The sequence below is a fragment of the Odontomachus brunneus genome, unplaced genomic scaffold (genome assembly GCF_010583005.1).
Source record: "Odontomachus brunneus isolate Ranch 3 - 2012 unplaced genomic scaffold, Obru_v1 Obru_scaffold_072, whole genome shotgun sequence".
Taxonomy (NCBI): Eukaryota; Metazoa; Arthropoda; class Insecta; order Hymenoptera; family Formicidae; genus Odontomachus; species Odontomachus brunneus.
Genome location: NW_022639522.1, coordinates 745,226 through 766,773, shown reverse-complemented (window position 1 = coordinate 766,773; position 21,548 = coordinate 745,226). Strand labels below are relative to the sequence as shown.

At 41.5% G+C, this 21,548-nt stretch overlaps 2 protein-coding genes across 5 annotated transcripts; one reads left to right on the top strand and one right to left on the bottom strand.

Annotated features, from left to right (window-relative positions):
• Positions 1-1,022: 1,022 nt before the first annotated feature.
• On the top strand, positions 1,023-14,529 carry LOC116847025 (monocarboxylate transporter 9-like). 4 transcript variants are annotated; one of them, XM_032821582.1, is made up of 10 exons: positions 2,390-3,720; positions 3,844-3,983; positions 4,653-4,786; positions 4,887-4,974; positions 9,653-11,150; positions 11,309-11,472; positions 11,739-11,892; positions 11,974-12,237; positions 12,791-13,012; positions 13,094-14,529. In XM_032821582.1, exons 5-10 carry the CDS (start codon positions 9,843-9,845, stop codon positions 13,550-13,552), a joined length of 2,571 nt encoding a protein of 856 aa, XP_032677473.1. In that variant the 5' UTR covers positions 2,390-3,720; positions 3,844-3,983; positions 4,653-4,786; positions 4,887-4,974; positions 9,653-9,842; the 3' UTR covers positions 13,553-14,529. The 4 variants fall into 4 exon arrangements, with proteins under 4 accessions (XP_032677474.1, XP_032677475.1, XP_032677473.1 ...); XM_032821583.1 differs by lacking the exons at positions 2,390-3,720; positions 3,844-3,983; positions 4,653-4,786; positions 4,887-4,974 and adding an exon at positions 1,023-1,144; XM_032821584.1 differs by lacking the exons at positions 3,844-3,983; positions 4,653-4,786; positions 4,887-4,974 and having other exon boundaries at positions 2,385-3,720; positions 11,739-11,880.
• LOC116847026 lies at positions 14,159-21,377 on the bottom strand. Its single transcript, XM_032821585.1, has 7 exons — positions 19,202-21,377; positions 18,796-18,908; positions 18,469-18,687; positions 17,629-18,047; positions 16,604-17,309; positions 16,302-16,536; positions 14,159-15,962 (listed from the first exon to the last, which is right to left on the bottom strand). The coding sequence occupies exons 1-7, from the start codon at positions 19,293-19,295 to the stop codon at positions 15,757-15,759; spliced, it is 1,992 nt and encodes a 663-aa protein (XP_032677476.1). The 5' UTR covers positions 19,296-21,377; the 3' UTR covers positions 14,159-15,756.
• Between the last annotated feature and the right edge of the window lie 171 nt (positions 21,378-21,548).

Here is a 21,548-nt window from a genome sequence, read left to right as displayed (position 1 = left end):
GTGACCATGTATTATTACATCGCGTTTCTAATTGAGAGGTGCCTACCCAGTAAGCAAGAAATCATTAATATAACGTTATTACAATGATATTCAAGAACCTGTTATATTGTCAAATATGTAGTGTTTAATATTGTATCGATCTCGCGCGAACATCATTATGAACATACTTTGACCGCGATTTGGGAGTTTCAATAATGTTGAAATAGGGTTGCCATAACGTTTTAATCGTCAGAAATATTTTTAAGATGTTGCATCAAATTTTAAGATGTTGATCTCAAATAAATGTTAAAGTAACATTCGAAAAATATATTTTTTGTAATGTTTTTAAAACGTTTAAACAACATTCAGAAAAATTATATCGCAAGATAACATGTGAAAAATATAAAAGCAATATTATTAAAAAATGTCCAAACAATGCACATGAAGTCAACGTTTCTAAATGTTAATTTATTGTTCCCTGCTTACTGGGTAGATAATCGTTTCGACATAACGGCTGATCAGATTGAATTTTAAGTAGGCTTAATCGATTCATCGTGACCCAATTACATAATACATACGGAAAACTGACCCTAAATGCTCCATAAGCTAAGTTATTCCATCTCAAAGTAAAAGAAGAGCAAAATTTTACATTAAGATACGTCGTCGTCGTTTTTCAAAACGATTTTACAAAACGATTTGCAAATTTAAAGTAACGTCCATTATAATACTTAGCCTAAAAGACGCCTAAAAGACGATTTATCCTTTTTAGATATTTCTTTAGCGCGTATTTACATCGTAATTGAGAAGTTTGTGCTATTTGGGACTCGAATGGCGATTCGAAAAACAAAGGGTCGATACTCGATATCGCGCGATGTATCGATGTTCAACTTTAATTTCGGAGACATGCGCGCGTTGGATTACCGACAGTCGGAAATGTGTGTATACGAGTTGCCGCTTCGGCAAGTGACGTCCGATGGCGTCGAGTGGCGTCGCATGGCGTCGCATGGCGCCGGTTGACGTTGATCGTATCGAGCGCGTCACATTGGCCCGGCGGAGATAATGCTTATCGATCCGTCATTTGTTTGCGGATATTTTTACTCTCTCGTGCAAAAGCCATCTCCCGTCGCCACCCACAGCGCACAGCCGACGAACTTGACGATAAAAGGTACGTCGAATGTAAGAGAAAGAGAGAGATGGAAAGTTCTCTTGATGGAAAAGCTCGCTCGACCGATCTCGCGCGAAATATTCGTCAAAAGCATTTTTTCGTTTTCACGACGACGGCGATGTACGATTGCTCGCGTGTTCGTCCTCATTTTCAACTTGATAATTAGCTATAATGGCTGATAAGGCTAAAACAGTTTAAGCAAATAGTAGTAATACACGCTTCTCGGGCGCGCAGCACATCCCAGCAAATAAGATGACGTCAAATGACGTCTTAATGACGTCCTAACGTCAATAATACGTCATTCAGACATTATTTGACGTCATCTTGTTTGCTGGGATGCTCGCTCGCGTGAAATTTCAAGATTTCGCGAAATTTTTGGCAAGGAATCTTTTGACCTCTTCAAATGCGGACGGATTTTCATCGGTCCGGAGCCGACATTAACGATCTCATAAATCTCTACTAGCTAATCATAGAACTTGGTGGACAAAGTAGAAGCTTGAACGCTCTGATAATCCTTAGAATACTGCGTATATGTTTGATTAGCGTGAACAGTCATTGTGACCTGCGGGCATATAAAATAGGGGCGATTAGCTACGCGTTGCTGCGTACTCTGATCTGCAATGTGCTTTTTGCTTCCTGTTTCTTGTTCTCTACTTTTTCTAATTTAAAACTTAAGCTTGATCTACAATGTGTTCTTTGCTTTCTGTTTCTTTCTCTTGATCTCTTTCTAACTTAAACCTTAAGCCAATAGAAAATAGAGAACAAAAAACAGAAAGTAAAGAGCATATTGTAGATTAACTTTTAAGGTTTGAGACAAGATAAGATAAAAGAGGGAAACACGAAGCAAAGAATAGATCTGGCAACTTGAAGCAAAGAATAGATCATATTATAGATCTGGGCTAAAGTTCAACTAACCCCGAGTCGATCAAAATCTGTGTATTTGAAAACGTTACTTGCTTTGCACGCCTTTTCGTGTGTGTTGTCGAGAATGCGCGACATTCTTCTTGCATTTCATTCATCTAGAATCTCTCGAATAAGAGCCTAAACGCTTTTGATTTTTTTATCGAAAATGCTCGCATTTGTTCGACGTACCGAAGATGTCTCAGCAAACACAATGTTACATGTAACGTACATGTTAGTTGTAATTTCCTACTCAACAATATAACTGTTACATAACACGCATGTTATATAACAGTTATATTGTTGAGTAGGAAATTACAACATGTACGTTACATGTAACATTGTGTTTGCTGGGGTTGATTCGTCTCGATTCAAGTTAACCTTCACAAAAGAAATTTTCCTTTACATTTATTTATAATATTATTAATAAAAATAGATTTTTTAATTTCTAAAAAATTAAGATGTATAATTATTATAAAATAGCGATTGCTTCTGCAATCTCTGGAGTTGTGCAGAATCTCTTTATGATCCTCCGCTATTTTCGATCAAACTACATCAATCTTTAAGAAGTCAAAGACTTTTATTCGATGGATTCTACATTTATCGAACGGTGCCGAAATATACGCGTACGATTCCATCAGCGATGCTATCGGCGTCTCGCGTAACCTTGCGTCGTGGCCAACACCCAGCGGCTTTATCGACTTATCTCATCGCGCGTTTTTTGCCGCTATTGTTACATGTGATGTTGCGAGGCGCTAGAAAGAGGCGAGTCGAGGAAGGGTTAGACGAAACGACGAGAGAGGACCAGTGTGCAAAGATCGCGGGTTAAATACCGGAACGATGGAGGTCCTCCGACGCGCATGCGTCAGTGACGTCAGTGACGGACATATGACCGACTTCAACAGACTCGTACTTACGACTACACTTTCTCCGTGGCATACGAAATGTTTACATCTTTTCTTGCTAGAATTTAGTTATAATGACATGATCTGTGGAAACAAAGTATATCAAACACTATGGCGGCTATGTGCCGTCAATTTATTGTACAAGCAGAAGCAAATTTACAGAGATATCTTGTGGCGACTTTGACGTAACGTGTTTTTATTATTGTTTACTTTTTCCCGCGAGGGGCATGTGAAGTATTTACGCTACTGAGGTGTGTTCATATTCACGCTACCGCGCATACGAGGTACGATTTGCCCGCGATCTTTTCGCGCTGGGCGAGAGACAAGGTCGGACGAGACTCGTCGAAACGAGACGAGACAGAGGCGAGGCGATGCGAGGCAAGGCGAGGCGAGGCAAAGCGAGCGCAAAACGTTGTTCGACGAGACCAGACGGGACGAGACGAGGCGCGACGCGGCGCGGCTAACACGCGCGCTTCGTCAGAGTGGGAGGTCAGGTGCGGCGAGATCCTTTCCTATGACGTGATACGAGGCCCCTGAACCTCAACTCTCTCAGTGTACCGGGTGTCCTCAAGCGAGGTGGTCGCGACGCTTGTTAACCTGCTCAGCCGCACAGTTCTGCGAAAACGACGGAAAAAAGCCAGAGATCGGATGCACGAAATTGTTTCTGTGAACGGACGACGGCGAAGCGACGCGCTCCTTCCTCCAACGACGGCCGTGTTGGATCACGCAAGATTTTTGCCACCGACAATACGCAGCGCGAGCTGCTGCCTGGTAAGTAGAACGTAAACGCGACGCGCAGCCTGACGCGTCGCACGCACGCTAATTTCCCTTTCTTTGTTTTTCTCATCTTTCGCGTCTCCACTGGTCTGTTTTGTCTCTTTTCTTTTTCGGCAGTGTGGATTGGTGAAGTAGCACTTGCAACGCGTTGTCGAGGATCACGAGATGACAATCAAATTCGTACTCACAGAGGAAAAGTGCCGAAACTAACGTGGATCTCTTGAACAAACATATCGATGTGTTTTCATAAATTGAAGGTCGTATTTTATCGAAATTGAAACACGATATTTTTAGTAGTATCGAGTTGCTCAAAAATCATAATTTATGCGCGGAGAAAAAGAATTGAATTAACGTGACAATGAATTAACTTCCTAATCTAACACATTTTCATTGAAGGAAACAATTTCTGGCCCTTAGAATCGAATTTGATTCATAAGAAACGTGTTTGATTCGTTCACTGTTATCTTAATTCACTGAATATTTTTTACTCCGTGTATATTTCTTGCACACACGTGCACTAAATTAATTAATCCCGACTTCTTGAAATTGATAAGTTATCTAAACTTCCTAAAGAAAGTCTCTGTGATATGTATTTGTTCAAGTAAATTTTTATCTTGAAGCTCAAAGAAATAGAATCCAGTGACGCCTCTCCTCCGCTATTAATAATTGACGTTATTATTATATCAATTATTATTATTACGTTAGTGATTATTAGTAGTTGATTGATTAGTAGTTGATACATTAGTAGTTATTGGTTAGTTATCATTGTTATCACATTGTTATTATTAATAATTTCGTTCGTCACCGCGCGCTTTTTTCGCGCTGCTTCAGCCGTCGCTTGACCTGCACGAAAATGCCCTTTCATTTTAAGCGATGATGTTGCTCGCGCGCTAAATCTGTAAAAATATATTATATACGTTTATCAGCCTCTTTAAACGTGCGCTCTGTGATTTATCACCGTTCCGAACGGATGTGCGGTTTATCGGAAGCGCTGAATTTCGAGGGAAGTAAAATTGCGATGGCCTGCTGTGAAAATGTTTATTTATTCGTCACATGCGTTGTAAGTGATAAGTTTGACGGACACGCGCGATCGATAACATAACACGGTCATTTACTTACCTCACGTATATTCGAATTTTTTCCGATACTCTCCCCAACAGCACATGACACATGCAAGCCGAGCGCGATAGTGCGTTTTAACAATTCATTGAAAATTTACAAGCTGCATCCACCTCATCAGCTCAACAGGTAAGATAAAAGAGTCTATCGTTGAAACAAATCTTCGGCAAATTCGTCGAATAATCGATGATCATGTCGAGATTATCAAAGAGATACATTATTCATAATACAACTCGAGTCACGAATTCTTATCGCGGGTAACTTCCTGCTCGGATACTATTTACACTAATTCATTCTTTTCTTTCTCCTGATAATTCAACACACTCGCTCGAGGTTATTGATTACCTTTATCTGCAACACTTTTCATAACTTTACGTAACTTTGTGCACTTTACTCAAGTACTTAAATGTTTTAAGTGCTATTACACCTTGTCTACGTAATGATGTTGCTTTATGAATTCGTCGTCATTTCGAGTGATATTTCGAAGGTCGCACGTGTTACATAAATAGATGCGCATCACAGAAAATTTTCGACATTTTTTGCGCGCGTGCAATATCCTTCCTTTTAAAGATATTATATATTTTATCAATCTTCCCACTCTCTCTCTCTCTCTCTCTCTCTCTCTCTCTCTCTCTCTCTCTCTGTTTCTCTCTTCATTTTGCTCTCCCTTTCTTCGAGATAAAAATATACAGTCTGTTGAGAACCCGTTGACAAGTGTGTCTCAATTAAAGAACAATTAAATATATACTTACATTAAAGATTAGATTTTACTTTTTTTTCTTGAGACAGTATTCGTACCACTCAAAAAAATGTTTTGCTGCTCCAGCTCGAATTCCAATGTCAGTCTAAATTTATCGCTGTTTCTCAAATTTGCTAAAGAATTATCTGTGAAAAATTTTTTGTCCATAGAATTTATACAGCAGCAGCGTTCTAGTAATAATATATACCAGCAAATTTAGATGGACGTGAAGATTACATATCTGTTTATCTCTCGTCGTTAATCTTTTTTGTCTACCGCAGTTAATTTCGATAAGAAGAGCGACTTGCTCTAATCTCGGAATGGGCGCCACCGACAGAAACTTTCCCATGTCAAATTCCATAAGTAAATTTCTCGTATCTGGATAATCTTCGTGTTGACTGCAAGAGCATTTTTTTGAGTAATATTCCAGGCGCGCAGAATTACCTGCGAAATATGTACGTGCTCGTTTCGTACGCATGTACCATCGATATAAGCGCAGACAACGTCCCGTCGTATCGATTCGAAGCACTCGGTACACACAATTCAGCGGGCGCGTCTGTGTACGTGATTCACGACAAATTGACGAAATTCAATCTCGAAGTCTCCAATTTTTCCACCATGAGGCACCGCGATCGGAGGCCACCTATTCTCTCGAGTCGAGCGGATTCGGGCATGCAATGAGTAGGACGACGCGGCCGTGCTTCTGATGTGTATTGTTTTGTCAACATTTTTCGTCGTGATTCAAACTGGCGCGCGTAGGCGGGTTTTATCGCGAAAATTTAACATCGCAATGCTACTTCGCAGACGGACATTCACGCGGAAATCGACCGGTCGGTCTCCATGGTGATCACACCCTTCCGCCGACTCTTATATGACCCTTAACCCACCTTCGAACTCACCTCTCTCTTTCTCTCCCTTTCCTCCTTTCTCTCTTCCTCTCTGTCTGTCTTTCTGTTAGTCTGGGCAGATTGGAATGCTTGCGTAGCCTAGGTCACGATGACTATTCGGATTAATCTGTTTTCACGAGAAGAAATGATAAATACACTAACGAACATACGCAAAAAAGAAAGATAAACAATTATGTGCTGCAAATGGTTCATCTTTCATGCGCATGATGAGCGTATGACAACTGTATAAATATATATTTCGGCGTTCTCTCACCAATTTTAAAAGTGACGACGAATATCGACGATACAGATCGACGATCCCACACACGTCCCCAGATAGCAGACTCACATCAAAATGACGTCCAAATCTGGTCAGTTTATGACCAAAAATGACCAAGGAATGACCAAAAATGTCGCAAAAATGTCGTCAAAATAACGGTCTAATGTCACAGACCGATGACAACATTTTAAGACAACTTAATGACATCTCTAAACATCAATAATACGTCATTAGGACCTTGTACAGAAACGTCATTAAGACGTCACAAAAAAGACGTCTTAAAGATGTCGTTATTTAGTCACTTGACGTCAATCGACGTCAGTTATGACCAGTTATGACCAGTTTTTAATATCATTTTGACGTGAGTCTACTACTGAGGTCGCGATCATTATATTTTCTTAAGAGGTGAATTGGTAAAAATATTTCCGATTAAATCAATAAAAAAGGAGTATTTTACTGATAATCGGTAAGTGTTCGCTAATTTTCAGTGGAAATGCTTCCATTTTGCTGCTCTATCGATTATATCTCACTGATTCTGACCAGTGAAAGTAAGATTTCACTGCAAAACCTGTAATACGCAAATTTGTTACACGCTATACGAAATACTACTTTCTGCGTTCATGATAATGGAATTAACGACTTCTCCGTGCAATTTGCGTGCATATTGCTTGCGTTTGCAAACTGCATCGATAAATTTGCATTGAAATCTCAAAATTAACGAATTCAGTAAAACTTCTCATTTTTCACGAGTTTACACGAAGGAAGTATACACATGATCGATTCTTTAAAACGGAATTAAAACGTAACCGCGATCGCATTGTAGACGATCCATTAATATTTGTTTGACAGTGCGCCAAAGCGAATGTCGCGAGTGTCTCTGTGCGCGTTTATTGTTTCGAATTCCTCTTGTTTTTGGAGTGAAGTGCTAGACCTAGATTTCATCGACAGTTATAAATTAAGAGACCTTCAAATTACAGCGAAGTCATGCCAAAAGTTGCGAGAAACCATGAAACTATTCAGTCTTTATTGGTGTGATCAGACGCTCATGATGTTCACCTTGGCGCACTGTCAAGCAAAGACTAGCCAACAGATCGTCCTATACCATCATACTTAACCTACTAAAGGAAGGTTCTAAAATACGATAATAAAGATTTGGCCAAGTTCGCGCTATATCAGGCTACATACTTTTCGAGCGATCCACGTACAGCATTTCAACGAAAAACATTGATTACACTTTAAAAAGCACATTTTCCATGAACTTGTGAGAAATGTGACGTTCGAACGATATTTCGATCTGCCTGGACGATCTTATCACACGATAACCTTCAAAGGGAATTGCGAGGAAAATCTCACGATGAAAATGACACGATGATTTTGCGCTGATGGATATCTCTCTTGCGATGCATTTATGCAATAATTTATGAGTCGGCTATTGATTTTTTGCATGTCCACGTATCGCGCTGTCCCTATTACGACGGATATTTTGATTCGATGTTTCGCAAGATCAGACTTATAAATACTGTCGCACCGAACATCAGAAGTTTTCCGCGTTACGTTGAAAGTCGATGGTTGTGCAATACAGGACTATTAATAGTTTACCGCTCAACGGACGACTTCTATCTAATAATAAAAACGTCTACTTAATGTGGCTTCCGAACTTCTAGCGGGCGTACATGCTTTGCTTGAGAAACTTTTTCTTTCGCTTCACAGTCTACGATCTTCTCGTGAATGTACTCTCGTGTGTGTGTGTGTGTATGTGTGTGTGTATGGGTAATTATACACTTTTTGCTCGAATCGTTATGGCGCATCTAAATTGCGCGACAGAAGAAAATCTAAAACGGCAAAATAAGATAGGGAAAAGTAAGCTTTCCTGCGCGAAAGCCGCAGGAATTTTTCACTGGTGAATATACGTAATATGTGTATCGAATACGAGAACACGCATACGATCTTGTTACCGTTACGTTCGACCCTCGCGAGAAAGTCAGTTACGCAAAATTCGCGAGATACGAGATATGATAATCCATCTGTCCGCCCATTGTTCGCTATCTCGGTGTTTCACAACGAGTTTTCGCGGGTTCAATAATCGTGCCACAGGCAGTCGCATCGAAACCTCAAGATAAAACGATCGCGTGATCAATTACTGCTAACGAACGTGCGATTTAACCGCGTTTCCTGTTCGTGGAATCACTTTCGCGAGGGGTTTCTTGGTATGCTACAATTGAATATCATATTAATAAATGCGATTCAGTGTAATAACGAATATATAACTCTATTCTCCAGCAATTAATACACGAATATACCACACTGATTATGTTTTCCACATTTTTCCCAGACTTTTCTCAGAATTTTTCGTTGATGTAAAAAGAGCTTATGTGAAGAAGAAAGTTTAATATTTTCTTCATGTATAGAAAAGAAGTAATTTAATACTTCCACACTGAGAATTATGATGTAACTGGCTTTTTATATATAACGCCTGGCTAGCAGGCAATCTATCGTGTTTGTCTCAATTTTAATTTAACTCAAAGGAGAAATCTTCTTCTGACATTATATTAAAGCACATGTTTGTTCTTTTGTTCATCCTTTCGCATCTCCTCAAAGACAGTTCCTTTCCTCATACTTATATCTGTAATCGCGCTTCAACCGAGAAACTCTCCTCTAACAGTGAATTCAAATCTAAGTATTTCACTCGAGACGAATTTCAAGTAATAACTATTAATACGGGTCTAAGACTCTCGTCGAGTAATGCTCGTTTCTATCAACGTCAATTAAACCTAAACATAAGTTAAAATTCCATTCAGAAGTTCTCCATTCTCAAAGACTTAAATTCAGGTTAAACTTTAATAATCGACATTGGAACGACGAACGAAACAAGAATAACACGTTCATGAAACTGTCTCATAGGACAAGCGACCTGAAGGTGCGTGTATGCTGAGTCCCGTGCAGTCGACGTTCCGTGAGTCGTTGAGGATAGTCCCGAAGGTCCTTATGGTAACCGGCGGACAAGGTGGATATCTCCCCAGCGAGATCCAAGCGCTGAAGGGCTGGCGGCGTCGTTGGATCCACTCGGCCATCACCTATATCTAGAGGAATAATGGACAGCGGGAATGAGAGTTCCCTGCAGGAGATTAGGGAAGTGGATCGCGGGGGCGGCCACCACAGGAACGGAAATAACAACAACAACAAGCGAAACGGCAACAACAATCATTACGATCGCTCGGCGTGGAGCCAGAACAACTTCCAGCCGCAGAAAGCGCCGTTAGTCGGCTGGCGAAACGGAAGTCCCACGATATGTCCGAGTTCCGTCCAGAATAGTGCCTATGCCGAGCTCGTCAAACTCGACCCAACGCACGAAGAGGAGCTGATTGACGTGATCACGCAGATTGACAGCTCGGAACGGAGCGCATCGAACAACAATCGAGAAGCTTCGCATGTTCACGAGAGTCAACCCGAGCTGGAAACCGATAAGCCTTCAAATGAACGAGCCTGGGATTCTATCGATTCCAAGAGCCTTTACAAACAGGAGAACGACTGCTCTATTGCGAAAGAGGAGAAAGAACGTAAGAAACCAAAAGTGCCGGACGGCGGCTGGGGCTGGATGGTCGTGTTGGCGTCCTTGGTCATTTCCATGATAGCTGATGGCATCTCCTTCAGCTTTGGCCTGCTTTACATCGAATTCCTCCACGAGTTCGGCGCCTCCAAGTCCAAGACCGCTTGGATCGGCTCGCTCTTCATGGCAGTGCCTCTCTTGTCGGGTCCAATCATGTCTGCCCTCGTGGACCGCTATGGGTGTCGAAAGATGACCATTGCCGGTGGTTTGATATCAGGATTGGGCTTTATACTGAGTAGCTTCGCAAACAGCATCGAAATGATGTACTTGACTTTTGGCGTGATCGCCGGTCTTGGTTTAGGCTTATGCTACGTCACCGCGGTCGTCAGTATCGCCTATTGGTTTGATAAGAAGCGTACTTTGGCTGTGGGTCTTGGAGCCTGCGGCACTGGTATCGGCACCTTCGTCTACGCCCCGATGACCACGTACTTCATCAAGGAGTACGGCTGGCGAGGTACCTGTCTGCTTCTGGCTGGCACATTTTTCAACATGATCGTTGCTGGGGCCGTGATGAAAGACCCGGAATGGTGGATACTGGAGCAACGCAAGCACGATCAAACCGCGCCAAAGAGATCCCACGGTAAATCCGACGACACCAAGTCGGAAGTGAGTCCGTCAGACGAGTTCCCGGGTGTCGACGAGCTCCGGAAATTGCTTAGAAGCGACCATGTGCCCGAATATTTCGTCCAGAGCCTGAACACCACCACAGCGGCGGCCGTTGGCGGCACACAGGGAAAGACGTGCTTTAGAAGCGTAGTGAATCTACCGACTTTCGTGAAGAGGAGCGAGAAGGTGAATAAGCGATCCATATTCTTCTTTTTGACGCATCTATATTTTTATTTAATACTAATAAAACTTTTCCAGTTCTCACAATTTTTACAAATAAATACATTTTTTAGTTTGCCAGTAAATAAATAAACTTGTAAATTTGTTCCCTCTTGAGATTTCAGGTGCCTTTGGAAACATTAGAGCTGTTACTGTCCAATTCTAGACTCTATACCGTCATCTTGGAGAATTATCCCAGTCTTCTATTGTGTAGAAGTTCGTCCGATAAACAGTTGCACGACTCGACCGGGGAGATACCTAATAAAAGCGGTATCACCATGTCCATGAGGTTGGTTGTTAATTATACAAAGTGTCTGACGCAAAATATCTCATATCTCTTGTACATTGATTAGGTAAAACTGAATACAAGATTTCTCTACCATTTTGCAAACGACTATGTCAGCGTCAGACATCCTGCACGATCATATTACAGATTTTAGCCAGAACTTACTACCGAGACTTTTGTATATCTCTTATGTCTTCTCTCAAAGCTTCTGTCAGGCACTCGACATATTACAACCACTGTGTTACATCACATAATTATCTTTTACGAAGGCTTAAACGAGCGACAGAGTCACGAACGATCACCGAGCAAACTAAAGACTCTCATTCATCGCCTGTTCATGTCTCGATAAAACCTATCAGGAAGATAACTAGGAAGGAGTCGGAGGAGAATGATCCCTTGGTGACAAAAGAAGTGATGCATACAGTAACAAAGAACAATTTTTATCTTTTCCTAATCACTGATCGCGTACGCATCATCACGATGTATCATGTAAGAATGTTGCAGGTCCTAACAGTGGAAAAACCAAAATCCGCATTGAAACGTAACGGCATCGGGAATGATGCCGGCGTTATCAGGACAGATTCGTTGCCGTGGCTCAGACGACAATTTAGTACCAACACTCATTACTTCAAGGATATCAGAGTACATAGGAATTCCGTTATGTATCGCGGCGCCGTTCTGAACCTGCGAAAATACAGGCTGAGAGCGAGCAGTTGTCCAGATATCTATACAAACAGTATGATCACTTTGGCTAAGGAAAATGAGCAGGTAATATTCGTGAAATATTCGAGAGAAGAAGTTTACGAAATAACGAATGTAATATCGCTCTAAACGAAAATTAATATGAAAACTGAAGTAAAAAGATTGGAAGGAATACCAATAAGAGTCCAATCGTCGTTCTTTTGCGTGACTGCCAAATAGAATTACTTTTGCAATATAAAATGTGTATGTATGTGTGAAACCAATTAATAAGTCAATCAATAGTTTATTTATCTTGGTATGAGAAAGGGAAATTTAATATTATCTTAATTAGGAATTAAAAAATAGTTTGAGCAAAGAAGGTAGTTTAAGCTTCACCGCGAGAGAAGGCTAATTCGACGCGTGCGCTATGACTTGTTTCAAACAACGAGATCATCTCGTAAACAATTTTATTTAACAGTCGCACCAAAGAACCACGATTGAGTTTTTACTGGCCATACTCTTTACACTTTAAATTCTACAGAGAGCCTTTATATAGATTCAAGTTTAAGACGAAAAATTTCTGATGATATACAATCAAATATTGTAATTGGATTGTAATAAATCTCTTTGCTCTTGATAGAAATGGTACGATGAGTTTGTGGAACTACTGAAGGGCATGTTGGACTTCTCCATGTTCGCCGAACTGCACTTCCTGCTGCTATCGTTATCGACGATATTGTTATTCACCTGGTTTATCATACCGTACTTCTATCTAGCAGAGCATCTCACCAGAAACGGTTACGACGAGTCTGATGGCGCTAATCTCCTCAGTATCATCGGTATAACTAATACAATTGGAATGGTAATCTTAGATCACGTTGCAGTTACGTTTTAAAAAAACGAGTTACGAATCTTTTCACACGTCCGACGCTGTTGTTTTCAGGTCGCGCTGGGTTGGGCCGGAGATCAATCGTGGATGAACGTCAGCAAGACGTACACGTGGTGTCTGATAGCTTGCGGTGTGGCGACTGTACTGATGTCCTTGTTCACGTATCACTACACATTTCTAGTCGCTAGTTCGGCAGCTTTTGGCCTCTTCTTTGCCAGCAATTTCAGCTTCACGCCTGTTATACTGGTGCAGCTGATTCCCTTGGAGAGATTTACTACCGCTTACGGCCTGACTTTGCTGTGTCAAGGTATCGGCAACCTTCTCGGACCTCCGTTGGCTGGATGGCTCTTCGACGTGACCGGCTCATGGAATCTGTCTTTTTTCATGGCTGGCGGCTGGATAATTTTTTCCGGAATTTTAATTGGCATTGTACCGTACACGAAAAATCAAAAAATTTGCGGCAACGGACCGGTCGAGATGGAGCGAACGAACGGTAGTGATAGTTTGGCCTAAAACCAAATATATTTACTACGTTTAAATGCGCAAGCACTATTGCTTAAATGCTGGCACAAAACGGATATTTATTCAGGCAAATTTTTACTTAACCTATGAATCTCATGATCATATAGAATGCAAACAATGATGCATATAAAATATACATATAGAATTCCCTATATAATGAAATTTTGGACATTTCTACATAATGTGTCTTTCTGCATACAATATACTTTTAATGATATTTTCCTCGTACTTAAATCTCATTCACGGTTCATATGTTGGATAGTTCTATTAATCATACAAAAAATGAAACATTTAAGACATATAGGATTGCATAAATTTTACATACAAATATTTTGTATATTTTAATTACGATTTTTACATGTCAACCTCGTATATCAAATCTAAATTTGTGATGTAAATATTGAATAATAGTATTTCACATTGACTATCTCATTTTACAAATTTGGGATTAATTCTAATTGAATAAAAAAACTATAGAAGCATTATTTCTAATAACGAACAAATAAAGAGTTACTAATGACATAGGCTCTTATTATAAAGCAGGATTTAAAGAGACACAGGAAGAGAGAAAGAGAGAAAACAGAAAAATATATTTTCTAATTGAAAAGAATGTACGGAAAAATTTATTTTCACGTGGAATAATGTAAAACGCTTAAATACACTGGCACCTTTTAACTTAACAAAAATGATATCGACGAATTGTAATGATATTCGTTTTCTATACAACTAACCCAAAGCAGCACACGATATCCCATGGGCGTTCTGTGGATGTCTTTAGGACATTCGGACGTCCGAGGAGATTTGTGCTGTCTGGGTAAGCGTCAAAGGCACAAGTGTGTTTATTGTTCCGCGTGTTGTCCGTCGCACAAAAGGTTTTTTACAACTTTCTAAACGAAACAGCTTTTGTTGTTGACATTGTTAATCTAAAGATTAGATGAGTAGCTAACTAATAAACGGTTTACAGGAATCATCTCAGTGTCTCATTTGCGGCACGCATTCAACAATATCGAATTGATCGAGCGAAAGTACGTACGTTTAAGTCACATTCAAAGGTCGAAGTGCGAAACAATCCCAAGGATGTATTGCACGTTACAACACAGCGATGTGACATTAAATACCACGACACAAAGATACATAGCATACGTCTCGCAACATCAATATCTCATTTGAAATTCTAATGTCGTTCAGGTATTTGTCGCCCGGCGACCCATAGAAGGAGGAGGGCGTACTAGAGGTGGCGGCGGGACGCCGTGCATTCGAGATCCACGTATCTTTTCGTTCCAGAGAGAGAAAAATATTGAGAGCGCGGTTTTGCTAAAAATATCGGTTTTGCTAAAAATACCGGAACTCGAACCCGGGTCTTTCGCTTGCCGAGCGACTGCTCTACTACTACTGAACTACCTGACACTCCACGCTTACGACTCTTCTCTCCCTAGATAATGCTTAGAGATGCCGTTCGGAAGCGAAATCTCTGGCGCGATCCTGAGCGCACGGCGACTACAGAAAGAAACAATGTTACTGTATCAAATGGTACAGCTGTCAGTCTCTCAAAGTCAAAGGTTGCTATCTTTTAAGACCTGCTGTCCATGTATGCCCGTCTCCACCGTCGCCCCTCCTTATCCGGTGCAAATAATACAAATAAGCCCCGGGGTCGACACAAATTTTTTGGCAGGCCCCGGACTTGGACACAATGCGCCATGGGGGATCCACCATAGAAGGAGGAGGGCGTACTAGGTAGCGGCGGGACGCCGTGCGTTCGAGATTTACGTATCTTTTCGTTCCAGAGAGAGAAAAATATCGAGAGCGCGGTTTTGCTAGGTCGAACCCGAGTCTTTCGCTGTCCGAGGATAAATAGAAGGAGAAGTTGCGTAGACGCATGCGCGTCCTCGAACATAAGATTATTATATTTAAAAAGTGATCTGATGCTGTTCGTCGAGCCTACAACCACACACACACACACACACACACACACACACACACACACGCAACACGCGCGCGTGCATACACACACGCATGTATTTTCTTTTAGATAAATACATTGACTTTAAATATCAACCAGCAGCTGGCGGATAATCGATTACTAATCGGCTGTTACTCGAGAGAACGAAGTTCGTTGAGGGAGAAGTCGACACGGAAAAATCCAAAGTCCAATCGATGACTTTAAGTTTCTTCTTCACGTCGAGTTACATGCTGTATTAATATCCCGGCGACGTTGTCGGACTGAGCGGACTAGGACTTGGACTTCGACTGGGAACTCGCGAGACGCCCAGAATGGTAGCGAGGTTTTGCACGCTTTTCGGGAACGTTCGCGCGATGACAAAGTGATGAGGACCGATCAGCGCGTCTCCCATTATGCCGAGGCGCACTGCGTTTCCATGCTTGTGCAAAGTTATAGACATATCTGCAAATAAAAAAAAGATATATACGCACCTAGACAGCATAAACTTCTAAAAAAATCTGAAAGATTTTGATGTCTTTTAAAAAAATAAAATATGTTTGAAATGTCTTTAAGACGTTTCTTAGACGCTTCTTTAAGACATCTTCTAAAACTGTACTATCTAGGTGAAACATACGTTACAACTGAACAGATATGTACGATGTATACGTAGTCGATAATAAGAAAAACAAGATGATAGAGTCACCGCAAACAAAATAGCCGAGTTTTACACTTTTAAAAGCGTAAACATTGAAACCGTTTTGTTCACAACGGTCTCATAGATAATCAAATAATCGAATGTACTGCAGTTTCCTTGCGGTGGTCGCCAGTAGACTGCGGTATCCACGCCCTCGACAGGTAAGTCCCCGTCCACGTGCGTCAAGCAGAGGGAATATCTTCTGGAGAGTTGGTTGAGCAGTAACTTCAGGAGGATGGAGGGCACACACGACGCGATCAGTCCGTGAGACGTTTCCGCTGCCGTGATGGCGTAGATCGCGCTCTGCCTGGACCTGGCGTCTTGAACGTTCCGTTGAATGATCTTGGGAGAACAAGTGCATTGAGAAAATCCGCTATTATTCCCACTCTCTCTCGGCGATTATTCTCACCTGCAGTATCTCAATGAGATCATCGTTGAATAACGGCGTCTTGGTGGGTAACGCGAGGCACAGAATACCCCGAGCCTCGTGATTCCGCAAGAAGATGGCACGCTGACTCACGAACTTCACGGTCGTGAACACGTCGCTTGGTATGCTAACGGTCGAATGCCTGAAGTATTCTTTCAGGGCGTCCACGGTGGCCGTCAAGAGGATCTCCGCTTCGGTCGTGCCAACCACATTGGCGATCTTGCGGACGAGGTCGATATCGACCTCTTCCGACCAGGCTACCACCTTCCTGCCGCACGGCGAGATGGTCTGCAGTTGATTCGACTGCGGATGCTTTAGGAACAACTCCTCGAGGACGATTTTAGGCGCTGTCACGGCTATCCAAGTGATCGACACCGCCTCCCGGATCGCTTGGAACGTCAAAGGAAGGTAACACCATAATGTATACGTCAAAGTCTCCGGATAGCAATGCTTGCGCTGCGAGTTCAAAGCTTGTAGCTCTCGCAGAAGTAGAATGGGCGTTTTCAGTAACGACGTGATCGTGATATACCAGGACCACGCGACGAGCGAGTAAAACATGTCGATTGGATTGAAGGTTTTCGTGACGGAGTCGAGGACCATCTGAGGATGGAAATTCCGCTTGCTCGACTCGCGGCGAATAATCGATAGGAGCTCCAGGAACTTCAGGCCCTCTGACTTTCGGCACTGTCTAGAGAAAGTTGCGAAACAAGTTACCACTCGAAGTTTTCAGTGATTACGTGACGTCAATCGCTTATACTTGCTCTTAAGCATTTGTTTATTCGAGCGTAAGCGATCCTCTTAACGTTCTTCTCTTCAAGTGTCAGATGATATTTTAAACGATACATCGTTTAAAATGATTTCTTCTATGTTTGATTTCTTATCGAAAGTGCATTATTTAATATTTAATTACGCAAAAAATTATGAAACATTTCTTATAGAAGTCGAATAAAGAAAAAAAGAACCAGAGAAACGATTATCCTCCAATGACAAGGGAACAAACCGGATACCTGGCCATCTCCTTCAGAATGCAGACCAACACTATCACCGCGATTTTGCTACACTGAAACAGCCCTATCCGCTTCTTAAAGATCTCCGGTCGCTCGGTGGGATCGTTATTGCACAGAAAATCATTCCAATAATTGCTGAAACTCTCAATCAACATCTGCCTGAGACGCGGTAAAGCGGAGGGCGCGGTGTACAAGTTTGTGAAGGGTGAGTTGCTCTCTTGGCATGTCCAATTGTCCGTGGAGTACTTCAGCGGCAAAAAGTCCGCCAAAGTCAGATGCTCCTGCCGCAGCAGCAAGTGATGCACTCGCACCAGACATACTTGACGTTCCTCTCCGCGTATGAGGCAATTCACTACGTGCACTTGCCACGGCGACAGCCTCGTCGGCAGGAACTTGGACGTGACGTCGCTTACGTAATCCTATGACAAAGTAATCGCGCGTCACTACCCGGACTGCACAAATTTCAAAAAGATGTTTAAAAACTATCTAAGAAAAGTAGGACGTCCTTCACGTGGAGAGAATTTTTAGAATAGTTAGAATTACTGTAAAATTTTGTAACTGAAGAACACATCTATTCTCTACCTTCATTTCTTCTATTATATTCTAGGAACTATTCTAGGAACTAGTCTATTATAAAAACGTTTGTTGTATACGTTTCTTAACAAGATAAACTGGCAGTTTTCTATTTCTGTACTATTGGAATGAATTCTTGGAAAGAATCTGTATAAAAGAAGATATAATATTTCCTCATTGTAAAACGTTCTTTAGAAATAAGCACTATCCAAGGTATAGATTCGAAAGCATCAATTTCGAATCGTAGGAGGGTAACGGTTGACTGACCTGTATGTTGCTCTCGGTGATGGGACGACCGCGATACGAGCACGGCGACTTTATGAGATGACTATCGACGGAGAAGTAGTCGAGCTCTTTCCACACGTACACACCCCATCGCGTGAACAGACTCGACCTGAGGAATCTCCTGGTGGAAGTGAGACGCGCCAGGTGATTCCTCGCTCCGTCCGCGATCGAGCATCCTTGCACGAGGAGTGTGTAGATACCCTGCGTCATCGTCGTGATCGGTCAAAATCGTTGGCGCTAACCAGGAATAGAGCAAATTGGACGCAGTGGACGGAGCTCCCCAGCTCCGTCAGTGTCGCCGATACCTACGTGATTTCGCCCTTGATCCAATATGCTGCGGATACTGTTGCCTTCCACCACGACATAATTCGGATACCTCCACTTCACGAAGCGTATCCAACATTTTCTCGCCCACTTCACCACTTAAACACATATCAGAATGTATTGCGGCGAAGAATTCGCCGACGTCGGAATCTTTATTCTCTTTCTTTTTATACGCGATTACGAATTATGAATTAGTGAAAATTAGAAGCGCAATGGAATCATCGATATTACAGTAATATTTTCATAATAATAATCCCGGTCTTGGTATGTGAGATCGAGATGATTTCAATTTCTAAACTGAATCGCGCACGCCAATGGCTCGTTGTCCGTAGCGCGTCTACCGGCTATTCGAGAAATCGAAGGTACAAAGTCCCTTATCGAAGATAATTACCTAAATACGCGATAAAGAGGAGCGGGATCAAGAGTATGGTTAGCACGAGACTGAGGCCGAAATTCACCATCGAGGAGATACCGACGTCGACCATGACCTGCCTCACGACACGGTATTCCTCAGCTGTATTTCGCTAGACGAGGTACCTCGACGAGGAGCCACGAACCGGAAGTGAGTCGCACCCTTCTTGCGATTTTCGGCAGCCCGCTGCCCGGTGATGTAAGCTGGCTTGCACGCAGTGCAAGCCGCGACATCCGCGTTCGTACTGCGGCTCGCCCGACGATTATATTCCGAATCTGACCTTACGACCCCGTTGCAAAAGGACCACGCTAGTGAGATATTGCTCTTGCATCTGCCGACGCCGCCGTCGTCATGCTTGTCAGCGAGAGATGCGAGTTATCATTAACAACAAGTGATCGTGACACGAAAGAACGAAAGGGAGAGGGGAGAAAGGAGATAATGTCGGTCCGGGATCACACATTTGCGAATGAACACGGATGTTGGGCCGAACACAAGGAGATACCGTTCCGCTTAAACATTGTACCGACACACGCATTTAAGTATACTCTGAGATATATTTGAAAAAATGAAATTTTCACTACATTCCATACGCGCGCGCGTTAAATTCGCGTTAAAAATCTGACCTTTCTCCTTGCATTTCATCCGTGATTTCTTCGCCGAGCTGATAATGTCAGGCTAATTTGTTTGTAGCCGTTATTAACCATTAAAAACAATGTTTCCCGCAGAGCAGGCAGAAATATATTATTTGCTGATAAAAGACTGACGCATTGATGAGATTGTTAAGAGCGCACACAGTCACGAATCAATTCTCATATTTGTCGAACTTATCTGGTAATAATTGAAGAACACCAACACAAACGATCGTATATACTTGAAAGTCTGCGGGAGTCATAGTAGAGACCTCTGGTGGAGAGTCGCAACATAGGCAAAGGTGTTTCTCGTTTTTTGAGCGAATTGAAATGATAATTACATTGTAATTATAATATTTATAATTGCTTTCATTACAGTACATAGCGTTTTTTGGGAAAAAATATCAAAATCAAAACTAGGTAATTTATTTGAATGAGCAGTGTATGAAAAAGGCAGTACGAGAATCGATATATTTTAATTCATTATAAATTTTTAAAGGCCTAATTGCTAAATTCGGCTTTGTATTGAACATTCGAAGGAAGACTGTAAAACTAGTCTGGTAAGCAAATATAACGTCTGCGGGTCAAAATATAAAAAATTGCGGATGATACGGAAAATATAGCCAAGTTGCTTTAACTTCCAGTTGTTGTATTCGCGCGAGCGATGCATTAATATTCATGTATAAACATACAATTACGCACACAGGACGATGTGCTTTCATCGCAACTCCCAAAGTCATATCAGGATTTACTTTCTACAAATCCTTGGTTCTACAAATTTGGTTTCTACAAATCCTTAATATATATAAAAACTTTATTGTTGATTATTATTGATAGAAATAACGTTAGAGAAATAAATGAAGAAGTATTATAATTTGAAAGAAAATTATATATATGACGTTAGAGATAGTGGCGGCTCGTAGCGGAAATTTCGAAACTAATAAAAATAAATGTCTAGCTAACGGGTAATTTAGTTGAGACTTGAACCCTATTTAGCTGAGACTCAAACTAAATCGAGACTCAATTAGGAGCAGATATTTTCACGGCACCGTTAGATGACGCCAGGCGACCAATCATTCGTTTGAACAAGTATAACGGAGATTGGCTATTTCAAAGTGTAATTTTATCAAACCGCCATTGCTTGCCCCGCCAAGTAGTCGAGGACGTAGTCAAATATTGGGCCAGATGTCCTTTTTATCTTTAAATATTGCGACGAAATGACAGATAAAAGGGATCTTTCTCTTAAAGTTGTAACGGACGAATTTTTATTCTTCAATAAAAGCCATACCACAATGGGTTAGATCGACTTTTGCTATTGGGAAATAAAAGTTAAAACTATTTGTTATTAGGAAATAAAAGTTCGTCTTATTTGTTGTTTGAATCGTACTATTGAAAAATAAGTGAAACTTCGAGTAGGAGAGACTTCAATTTAAACGAAGCGTAAATATCGTATAGTTTTCTCTTAGTATCGTTTCTTCCTATGCAACATTTTCTTTGTATACACCACTACCTGTCGAGTGACATTCATATGTCAATAACAAATAGTATTGTCACTGATATAAAGTTTCGACTGTCAGCACTCTTTGCAATTACTAGTACGAAGACGAAAGGCGTGAGAAAGAATCTCGAAAAAACGAGACAAGATGTTTCTACGAAACATCCGCTTTGAAATACTTGAGAGACAACACCGAGTAATA

Excerpts from the sequence above, each read along its gene's own strand:
- LOC116847025 (XM_032821583.1), top strand. The coding sequence starts at position 9,843 with ATGGACAGCGGGAATGAGAGTTCCCTGCAGGAGATTAGGGAAGTGGAT. Across the intron at positions 11,151-11,308 it reads TCGTGAAGAGGAGCGAGAAG|GTGCCTTTGGAAACATTAGA; the intron begins GTGAATAAGCGA and ends TTGAGATTTCAG. Across the intron at positions 11,473-11,738 it reads GGTATCACCATGTCCATGAG|GCTTAAACGAGCGACAGAGT; the intron begins GTTGGTTGTTAA and ends TCTTTTACGAAG.
- LOC116847026 (XM_032821585.1), bottom strand. The coding sequence starts at position 19,295 with ATGGTCGACGTCGGTATCTCCTCGATGGTGAATTTCGGCCTCAGTCTC. Across the intron at positions 17,310-17,628 it reads ATTCTGAAGGAGATGGCCAG|ACAGTGCCGAAAGTCAGAGG; the intron begins GTATCCGGTTTG and ends AACTTTCTCTAG. Across the intron at positions 15,963-16,301 it reads ACCACCGCAAGGAAACTGCA|ATATGTCTATAACTTTGCAC; the intron begins GTACATTCGATT and ends TTTTATTTGCAG.